Source organism: Pteropus vampyrus, unplaced genomic scaffold (assembly GCF_000151845.1).
Source record: "Pteropus vampyrus isolate Shadow unplaced genomic scaffold, Pvam_2.0 Scaffold89, whole genome shotgun sequence".
Lineage (NCBI taxonomy): Eukaryota > Metazoa > Chordata > Mammalia > Chiroptera > Pteropodidae > Pteropus > Pteropus vampyrus.
Genome location: NW_011888870.1, coordinates 3,324,841 through 3,336,209, shown reverse-complemented (window position 1 = coordinate 3,336,209; position 11,369 = coordinate 3,324,841). Strand labels below are relative to the sequence as shown.

Below are 11,369 nucleotides of genomic sequence, written 5' to 3'. Positions count from 1 at the left end.
TATCTCCTCTAAACTCTCTTTATCTTAATCACAGTCAGTGCATGACAATAATGGCTGATTACTCACCACCTTTTCCCTGCCACAACCTTCAGCTACCCCAAAGCTTCCTGTTTGTACCTGCTTCTCTATTTTTAAGGTGGATATCATGGAAGAGGCTGACTGGCTGACCATCCTCCTGAGAGGAAGAGACTGGCATATCTGCTAAGTCCACCCGATGACAGAGAGGAGTTTCTTAGGGATGCAAACGAGGTGGAGGAATGGAACTGTGCATCATCTGGAAACAATCTTAGTACTCTGATCGGCGTGCCTTCGTGAAGCCGTGATGCCCTGTTGATAAGGTCCTCCAGACACTGCCCAGAGGAACTCATTGATAGTCTGCTAATATATAAGCTTCTACATTTGGTAATATTTCTTTTGTTGCAAAAAATAATGTGTATGTGTGTGTGTGTGTGTGTGTGTGTTTTCTCTCTCTCTCTTAAGGGAGAGGAAGCAGCAAATGGAGCTGCATTAGGGACAGAAATGGGAAAATGCCTTTGAGACAATCAAGAGAAGTGGATCTTTCATACCTGAACAAACACATAATCATCCTGGACAATCAAAGAATCTGGGTCAATGTAGCCTGGAAAAGGTTTATTTCTGTTGGCCTCTGTGCAGTTCTGCATTCGGCAAGTTAGGTACTGCGAATCTGGGGGGAAAAATTAGGGATGTGGAGAAATACACACAATGTTATTAGAGTCAGAGTGGACATTTTCTATTACCCTTGCTATTTCAAGTCTTTAAATAAACCTCACATTCTTTGTTAACTACATTACTGTAATCATTATTATGTTAAAATTATAATTATTATTTTACTCACTTGCTATCAACACCATCACCACTATCTCCCAGTGCCTCTACCAACTCCTGCCATCCTAGAATACTAAATTCTTGTTAATTCATTTTTTTCTCTTCTAAACCCACATGAAAATATTTTCAAAAACTGGCAATAATAGTTGTACTTTCAGTGTTATTTTTTCTCGATAGCCTTCACGTTTGCACTTTGACTTTTGATTGACCAATAGGGAAAACACACACACATATGCAATCATCAATCATTTCATGCTAGAAATGCTGTTGTTATAAATAATAAGGTTCTATGTCAAGATAAAGGTTTCTTCCATTAATTAGAAGTGTAACAATAGAGAGGGGATTCCTGAGTCAAAAACCTTGTTTTCATTTCAGAAATGAGTAAACAAACTAAGACCTGGATTTTCACTAGAGACTGTATAATAGAAGATGAACTTATAATAATAATTCTTAAATAAATCTGAACTCTGTTGCTGGAAGTATAGTGTATTAAGGAGGTTATCCTTGTTTTTCAACCACAATTATTCTGGCCTCTCTACTCTTCAGATGTCACTTCCTTACTTAAAATCCTTTTCCCTCCTTGCATTTAGAATAAATTCAAACCCTCTACTCTCCGCTGCTCTAACCTCCCCTCTTGCTAATTTCTTCTTCCCTCCCTGTGATTCTTCTAATCTGGCCTACTTGATGTTCAGAGACTTAGCCAAACTTTCTACCTCTTTAGAAACTTTTCATTTGTGTTTCCTCTGCCTAAAATGCTTCTGCTCAGGTTGTTCTGAAAGAAGGTTTTAGATTTCCGCTCATTGTTACTTTTGAGGATCTTTCATGATTACTTTCTACCATACACCATCCTGTAAATTCCCTTCATGGAATGATTCACCTTCAAGTTAATTTATATAAAATTACCTTGTTCATTATTTCTTTCTCACCCTCTCCCCCCATTAGAATATAATCTCCATGAAGATTTTGTTGTTCACTGCTGTACCCCTATGTTCTAACACTGTTCTTGGAACATAGGAGGCAATAAATAAATATTCATCGGAACATGCCTCTTTACTGGAATGTATCTTTTTGAATGCAAAGGGAAGTTATTTTACTTTTTTGATGCTTCATGGATGGTAGGTCTGATTTTAGGACATCAGAGATGTATGCAGAAATCTTCTCTTCCAAATGAAAAAATCAGGAGATAATTATTTACATGAAATGGGGATAGGCAATAGCATGTAGAGTTAGATATAAGGATTCACTAATTCCTCTTAAGGAAATTTCCAAGACCACTTTTACTTAAGGAACGTGTGTATCCCTGCATTCTACCAGGAGAGTCACTAGGGGAGGGGTATGCATGTTTGCTCCATCTGACCAATGGCTGATGTAGCTGCTGATAAGCTCTCAGGTGAATGAAGGAGGAAGGCTTTATCCGCAACCTTCTTCCATCTAGCTGATGTGTGTAGGGATGACAAATGAGGATACAAGTACTTTGCCCATCTCGATCAGCTGAAAAACATGTCAATGATAAACTAAAGGAAAACTTTCTACTCACACTTCCCTATCTTTTTTTTTTTCAGACATTCTTATACAATTTTATACAATTCTTATACAATTTGGCCCATCTTTCCTCCATGTAACTCAGAAGTTCCTGAATGCATAACTCAAGATCTTTCTCCTTATAGACAACTTCTAGGACTTAACTTTTCTCAGAATGGTCCTCTTTATAGCACACAAAACCTTTACCTTGCAACTTCATAGTCCATCAGACACTTGTACAACTCAGTTGGCTTCTGTTTTTCAGAAGGTAGATTGGGGTCATAGAAACAATGAAGACTGGTGAGTATGAGACTTGGGCATAAGTTCTGGTGCTGTCACTTACTAACTGCATAGTTCAAAGGAAATCTTAGTCTTCCTTATTCTTGCCACCTTCATTCATTGAATCAAGATGCCAAGGTCGACCATCTTACAGTTTAGTTCTAAGAATTAAATGAAATCAATAACATATAGGCTAAATATTCTGAAACTCTAACTTGTATAAATGTCAGTTGTTATTATCAATACTGTTAACATTCCTGTTTTCCTTTGTTCTTTCATAATGATTAGATCAGTCTGGGGGACATAGCACGTGCTTAAGAAAACTGCTTAAACTGAATTTGGTACTCCAGTTATATTTCTGTATCACGTACTGTTGGTGACCTGTCCAATACCTAGACCTCCAGACCTCTTTGTTGAAAGGCCAATACTGTACCCATTGGCCCATCTTTCCTCCATGTAACTCAGAAGTTCCTGAATGCGAGGATCGACCTTATTGGGTCTACACCCACCCAAGGTCTTCTTATTTCCTTGCCATTGGTTGGTTTAGGCAAGGGCATTTAAACCCAGTTGTAATAAATGAGAAGTGAGGGAGCTCTTTTAAGGGGTTGCAGGAAGGTACAGGAGATATGGAATACCTTATTCTGCTTCTGTTCAACACTGTGTCCCAACGTGATGCTTAGAACTGCTCTAATCTTCCTGTCACACAAAGGAGCCATTCTTACAGTTAAGCTTACATAACAAGTATGACAAAAAGATAGGAAGGATCTCTTCTCTAATGACATCATCGAGCTCCTGATTATACTGAGCTTACAGCTGCCCTTTCCCTGTGCTTCTCGTTATGTGAGATAATTAATAAAAAACAATGATTAACCAAACTGAATCAAAAGTTTCTTGATTAAAAACTCTTGGGATTCAAATTACAAATTCAACTTCCAATTAGAATTTCTAAGACTGCCACCTAATGAAGGCTTCTTAACGGATACACAGTGCTTGTTTTATTTGCAATGGGGTCTGAGTTTCTTTTTTAAGACCTCAACATCCTCTTCAAAAGCCCCTGAACAAGCATAATATGGAAAATATAAAAATAAACTTTTAATATTTATAACAATTATAAAGAAATTATAAATATGAGAGATTTGGGGTCAATTTAAAAACACAGGAAAACTAACATTTGTTGATCATCTATGTGCTTGGTAGTCTGAAGTATGTTCACATTTATTTAATACATTTTATATTCACAACACTATAAAGTAAAATATATCAATTGATTTTTGTAGATAAAGAGAATAAAGCTCAAGGAGATGGTAGTTATAGAAATGGCAGTATGGGGTTTCAAACCTGGTTGGCCTGACTCCAAGTCTGGTTTATTTCCACTATACTATGTTGCACGAAAAATCCTAGCAAGTTTGGGGTCCATCGATTAGTATATTTTGGCTTCCATCTAAGCATCAGTGGATACACTCAGATACAAAACAAACAAACAGAAAAACTCTGCAACATTTATATTTTTTGTGGGGTAATTTTGCAATATGAATCAATATCCTTTAAAAACATCTTCTGAACTCAATTTCATTTCTAAGAATTCTACTTGAGAAAATAATCAATGATCTATGCAAAGATTTAGCTACTTCAATGCTCATCAGAGTGTTGTTTATAATTTTAAAAAATAAGAGAAAACAAAATGGCCAACAATAGAGGAATAACTAAATAAACAGTGGAACATGCACAGTTTGCTATTAAAATCCTGCTCCTAAGGAATACATGACAATTTACAGAAATGCTTAATATGTTTTATATTATAAAGATAGGTTACCAATTAATAATGTTGTATCAATGTCAATTTTTTAATTTTGAAAAATGCACCACGGTTGTATGAGGTGCTAACATAAGAGGAAGCTGAGTAAAGCTGTAGTGTCTTGGCAATATACATTTATTTTGTATATTTTCCATTTATTTTCCATTTATTTAAAATTTCCATTTATTTAAAATTATTCCAAAATAAAGAGTTTTTTAAAAGTAGGCTACCAAAATATGTACATATGGACTCAATTTTGTGTCAGGGATATATATAGATATCTGTATATGTATGTTTGCACAGAAAAAGTGAATACAAGATATATACGAGATACATGAGATGTCAACAATAGTACAGAGGCAGTGATGTGAGAAAGGCAGACAATCTGTGTGCAAATCTCTGGTCAGTACCTCTTAATTGAGTTGGGTATGGGGTGGAGGTGGGCTTGGGAGATCCATCTCACGACAATTAGAAAATCCTCTCAAATTCCTCTGCTTGTCCTATCTACTTCCACTCCCATGCCACATGAGCCTGTCCTTGGGCTGAGAATTACCAAGAAAGACCCCAGGAAGAAATCTGGAAAGCATTTCTTGCTCAGAGTGGTTCAAAGTGAAATTTCAAGTGGAAAGGAAATGATCAGTTTTGAGCTGCCTGCCCTTGGTAAAGTGCTCCTGGTTTGTTCCCTTTCTCTTCCTCATGGCAACAGAAAGAAATTGGCTGCGCTTCATAAGGAGGGACCAATCACTCATTCCCCTCAGGGCTTGCTGTAACAGCATTAAGTATGATGAACTCTTTCCATATTCATTTCTGGTGAGCGTATGATGCGATTCCATAGGAAGCATCTTGTAATTTGGCATTAATTAATGTCAATTAATATATGCAACTGTTAGATGTTAGAATTAATTTCATTACTTTTCCCACACAGATGTTTTCCTTGCCATAGGTAATGAGGGCACTGTGCTCTCTTTGCAAGCATTCTCACTCTTCTGCAACAGCTGCCGCTTGGAATAATGGACTCTCCATCCTCCCCAACCTGTGATGATCTAGAGAAAGGAAGCTGCCTTTAAAAGGCCAGGATTTGAGCAGAGGAACGAGGGTTTAACTGCAAGACCCTGGCCTGCTTGCTTGGTAAACTCAAGCCCTCACCTGACCTCTTTAAACTCTGATCTGTAAAGCGAGAAAAAAGGAGAGCCATCTTGCCAGCAGCAGTGATGACTGAAGACCTCAGTCGTGAAATGTGTTCAGTCTAGTGCCTGGCTGGACCGTGTTCAAATAATGGTGGCTCTAGTTGTCATTAAAGTCCTCCCTCCTTGATCACCAGGGCTGCTCATTGTGTCTCATTGTAGTATACCGTAAAGTATACTACGGACATTTCTACCTGAGACATTATTTCTATACTCAATGTTTGGTTTGGATTAAAGTTTTTTTGTTTTTTTTTTTTTAAGTAATTTTTCAAAACACCATGAAAATTATTCTCCTTGCATAATCAATAGATAACAAATATTCTGTGCAGGCAGTGTGAGGTAGTGGTTGGGGCAGAACTGAAACATAACCAGGAATATGAGGAGGATGTGTAAGTCACCTTTGCACCCAGTGCACAGGGCCAGCCAGCTCACAACCATATTGTTTTGCAAGTACCCTTTCCTGTTGGAGTGATGCCCTAGGTGCTTGCTCTATCTCCAACATTCTGTGTAACTCTGAGAAGGCCATTTACCAATCTAGGCTTCAGACTTTTTCTCTATATAATGAAGGCTATTAGAATTTTAGAACTAAAAAAGGACGTTAAAAATCAGACTATTACTTGAAGAACTGACAGATCGTTACCATTCTTTATCCTTTGGAACCTGTTTCCTCCCACATCTGCCTGAACAAACAAAGGTCTGTCCTGCGGCTGGCAGGTCTGTGTCTTCGGGACTTCTGCTACGTGTAAACAGCACGCTCATTCCTGGCTGAGACCCGATGTTCATTGAGAATTCCCTTCGTTTGAACTGCCTTTTCCTTTCCTGTTGCCCTGTGCAAATACTTCCTCAGATTTCTTCTGTGGAGTTTTTCCTGAGGCTCAGGAAGACCTCTCCCTTCCCAGCATGTCTCCACTGATGGCAGCAGCATTAACCTCCAAAATAACCAAAGCACCTCTCCTTTGGTCAGAAACTGTGCTAAATGGATCATACGCTTTTTCTTTCTTAAATTTGAAAAAAAATTGAGAAAAGTACTTTTCACAGGTGAAGAACTCCAGACTTAGGGATGAGATTTGTATAAGTCCTATGCTAGTGAAAAAACAGGGCAAAAAAACATACAGGGCAAAAAAAACATATATCACAGATAACCAGGACTCCATCCATTGATTCAATCATTCAACAAATATTTACTTAGCACCAAATCCTTTAATATGTCTTAATATTGCAAAAGGTTAATTTTAAAACCGTAAATTATGCAGGTAAGCATGAGCACTTTCAAACTTCCCCATCCCCATTAACTTTCAGTTATTAAAGCCTATAATCTTCCTTTTGTTATTTCTATTGCTCTATTATTTGTTTAGAACCCTCTGTGGCATGTACCAGTTAGAAAATGAGATCTTCAAAAGTGAGACTCTAGCCTTGGCACCTGAAAGACTATGCAGAAGATAAGAAATTTCTGTGAAAATTATAAACTTAGATCAAATATTCTCCTTTGGCACTCTGCTTTCTTCTATGAAATCTTTTGATTTTTGTCTAGTATAACTTTCTAAATATTATCTTTATTGTTAGCTTTTGGACATTCAGGAGGCCATGATTACTACTGAGAAAGTTCTGGGCTCATAAATTTTTTACCAAGCACAGGGCTAGAATTGGGAACCTAAGAGAGAATAAAAGGGCATAAAATTTAATAGAAAGAAAAGTCATTCACCAATTCTGATGCAATGTGGTGAGTTCATCCCAGGAGAGGTGCAGGTGCTGAGGGTCCATAAGTGAGCAACCTTTATACCTTTCCACAAAAGGTCTACTCTGTGCCAAGACTTCACCTGTGACTCTGAATTTATTTCACTTTGCATCACATGGAATTGTAGACCTTTCGTGCCCCCAGGGCCTGTAGTACTTTTGAAGATAGAGATAATGTCACTATTAACTCTAACTCACAGAGGGGACAATTACTTGTGTGGGGGTGAGGGTGGAAACTCCATGGAAGCCTTCATGGAGTTGCTGAGAGAAGCCTAGAAGGCCACTCAAGACAATGACAAAGATGAGTCACCATTCCAGAAAGGAGCACTGGGCAAGCGAACAGAGGCATGAGAGAAAGAAGGGAAGATAAGTTGGATGAAATCCTATCTGTCTGTGCTGTGAGAAAGCCACAATAGAAATCTAGTTTTAATTGAGAAAATACAAGCTTATCCATGAGATCACACCTACCTGTAAAAAACTGAGAAGTGCATTTGTTCCAGTAACTTTGCAAATTGAGTCTACGAAAAAAGGGGGTTAGAAAGACAAAGACAGAGGGAAAGAGAGAAGAACAACCATAGAAAAGAAAGAAGGGAGGAAAGCATGAATAAAAATGGAAAGGAGAGAGGGAGGAAGGAATGAAAAAAATATAGTGCGTGGGAGAGAAAATACACAGAATTTCTTTTTCAGGGTTTTTTTTTGGTGGGGGGGAGGTGCGGCTTGTAGAATATTTACTTAGATGTGTTCACGTGTTATATGATTGATTCCAGGACAAAGAGTCCGTACAAAGAACTTCCTCGGAGACGTGGGTAGTTTCAATTCATTCCATAACTTTCTATTTTTATTGCCCTAAATACCGAATATCGTACTTAGACTGCTGTAGTTGTTCCACAAAGATCGATAAGGCTCAATCCCTGCCATCCATAGTGGAATAAACAAACACAGATGATACATTTGCCTGCCCCTCTATATTCCAGCCATCTGGCCTGTCCGTAATACTCCAACCATGCCAAGCATCCCCACACGCCATATCCTTCGCTTCTGCTGTTCCATCTGTCTGGAATGCTTTTCCACCAGGTGGACATCCAGCTCTCTCCCTTACTTGCATAAGGACTTGGCTCAAATATTAAATGCTACCTTATCAGAGATTCCTTCCTTGACAGCCCCTCCTCCTTAATCACTATCTATATCTCCCTACTCTGCTTTGTTTTTCTTTCTAGAATTTATCACCACCTGACATTATGCATTTGTTTATAATCTGGCCCCGATAAACAGAAGGTAAACTCTATGACAGCAGAGCGGGGCCTTCACCAAGTCCCCTACTGTCTCATTGATGACTAAAAGAGTACCTGCCATAGCATACGTGTCTAGCAGTATTTGGTGAATGAATGAATAATAGGTCTGGAGTGAGCCAGAGCTGGCTTCAAATTCCAGCCCTGAAGCAATGGTAAAACATTCAATCACTGTAGGCTGCGTTTTTCTCATAGTTACAATGAGGAAAATAACAATAGGGCCCACTTTCAAGAGTTAGTGTATGTAGTGCAGCTGAAAAGTATTTCTTGCAGCAGCACCAGGAAAATAATAGGAATATAATGTATGATACTAGCATCATTGTTGCCTGAGATCATACAGGACAAAGGGAGATGTATGAGTAAGTGCTACAATCTTTACAATGCTTTTTTTTTTTTTTCTTTTTTTAAGCAGGAGTCTGAAGCATTAGGAGTTTTCCAAACATGTGGACATTGTCATATATCTACATATCATGTGGACCAGTGCTGCTGAGTCCTGGGGATCCTGAGGACCCAACGGAAACCCAGACCTCTGTCCTAGAGTTAAGGTCCAGGGATGACAAGTTTGTCTTGTGCACCTCTGTCTTCTCATCCTCGGGATGGATGGACACACAGGATGCAGAGGAAGGAGCACAGAGTGGGAACAAAGAACTGAATTTGAAAGCTGCCCAGCTGAGCCTGCGACTGCACTGTCAATGTCAGGTTCTCCATTGCTGTGTGTGGAGGCCTGTGTTATCTTATTTCATGCTTTTCTGGTGGGTTTGCAGGGCTATCTTTAGGCTACTAAATCCGAGAGGCCAAGTTAAAATCCCTAGTTGTTGAGATCAAGAGACTCCTGCAGTATGAAAAACAGAGTCAACGTGACACTGTTAGAAAGAAAAGCAAAGTGCTAAGTGTTGCTGTACTAATTCATCTTTAATGCTTGATGTAGGGATAGAAGGAGAGAGGTGAGAATGCATTCGTCCAGTGTGTTGGGGAGTGGTGGGAAGCTATCAGATTCTGAAGCTGAGCAGAAATGGAAACCTCTAACCTCTCCCCTAGAAACTATTAATAAATTAACTGATTGAGAAAGAATATAAATGAAGGCTATGAAATGTGGGGTTTAATAATGCCAGTTGGTGTGCTAGTGATGGGTCGCTGGCTGGAGTGGTGGTGGCAGCTTTGATAATAAATGTCGAAGTGTCGATCTTTTCTAGGCCATTAAAGAGATTTAATATCTTTGGAAGGTTTACTGTAGAGGACATACAAATGGCCAAGAGAAAGAAATAAAAATTCTTAAACTCACTCCTCATTAAATAGATGCAAATTAAAACAATAAGAATATGCCATGTTTTTTGCTCAACAGTTGGGTTATGTTTAAAAAAATCTTTCATAACATCCTAGGTGACTGAGGGCTTAAAAACACAGATATTTTCATATTGAAAGAGCATATTGATACAACTATTTCAGAGGGCAATGTGAAAGCATCTACAAAAGTTTTAAATATATATACTCTTGGACCCAGGGTTTCAGTAATTTCTCTTTCAACAATGCTTGCTACTTGTACAAATTTGAATGCTTACTAACCAAATAAGTAATATGTGGATACACGTATGTGTCAACACTGTTTGAAATAGCCAGACATCTATATATCTATTAATAAGATAGAAATTAACTAAATTATAGTTGACTGTATAATGGGGTTCTATGTCGTGATTAGCCATGAAGTGGCTAAATTTATATGTGCTAATATGGAAAGGTTTTTAACTTGCTATTGTACTCACTAACGCTGGATTTGACATAACAGTTTTATAACATATGACCAAATAATTTTTGGAAAAATATATAAGTATATAAAAAATCCCTTTTGGGATGAGAACAAAAATCAGAAAGTGGATTTTTCTTTTCACTGGATACACCTGAGTACTGCTTATTCAGTACTGTCATTGCTACTCTTGTTGGTGTAAAAGTAATAAATGCTTATAGTAAAAACTTGAAATAACTCCATTGCTAATATTCTGAGGACTGGTGAGAACTGAGGTCTCTATCACCTCCCCACAGTATTCCAGCAGTGCTCAACCTATTTGGGTATTGTAATATATGCTGTTCCATTTAAAAACTACATTGGAGGGCTAGAAAATGAGAAGTAGAAATGAGGTGTCCAGTTCTCACACAAGATCAGAATTAGTGGGATGATTATTATGTAAGCTGTGAGTTTCCTTTTATTTCAGCTTATGAAATGCTCGTTTGAGTTTCATTTTGGGAAGAGTTTTTGAGTAGTTATTTTCACACTTGGTTAAAGGGCCAGGGCTGTTTTTACCCAGTGAAAGAGATTAGTCCTTGGGCAAGTTGTTACAAGGTTACTTACTCATGCAAATAGACACTGAGACCAGTAACTGTGCTCTGTCCTCTGTCTGTGCTGGCATGGATCATCTCCAGTACAGAAACATTCAAGTCACCAGGTAGGCCTTTCTTTTTGAGAATCAATAAAGGCTTTACGTGGTACTGCAGGTTCTCTTACAAGATGGTGTTTATAGATGAGCATAAATATACAGAACTATACATTCATGTGTACTTGTCCTGTGATAAAAGTTATATTCTTTTTCTCCCAAATCACAAACACACACACACACACACACACACACACACACACACACACACACACACACAAATTGACCAAGAGAAGAATGTATGCATATATATACACATATATATGTATATGTATACATATATACATGTATATGG

The 11,369-nt window shown here is 38.1% G+C and overlaps 1 protein-coding gene across 5 annotated transcripts in view; it reads right to left on the bottom strand.

The window, feature by feature from the left end:
- The window catches only part of SORCS1 (sortilin related VPS10 domain containing receptor 1), a 482,842-nt gene that overhangs the window by 125,288 nt on the left and 346,185 nt on the right, over positions 1 to 11,369 (bottom strand). For all 5 annotated transcript variants that reach the window (XM_011363774.2, XM_011363773.1, XM_011363770.1 and 2 more), the window contains exon 7: positions 567 to 685. In XM_011363774.2, coding sequence (XP_011362076.1) covers positions 567 to 685 — 119 coding nt within the window. The remainder of the gene's footprint in view (positions 1 to 566; positions 686 to 11,369) is intronic.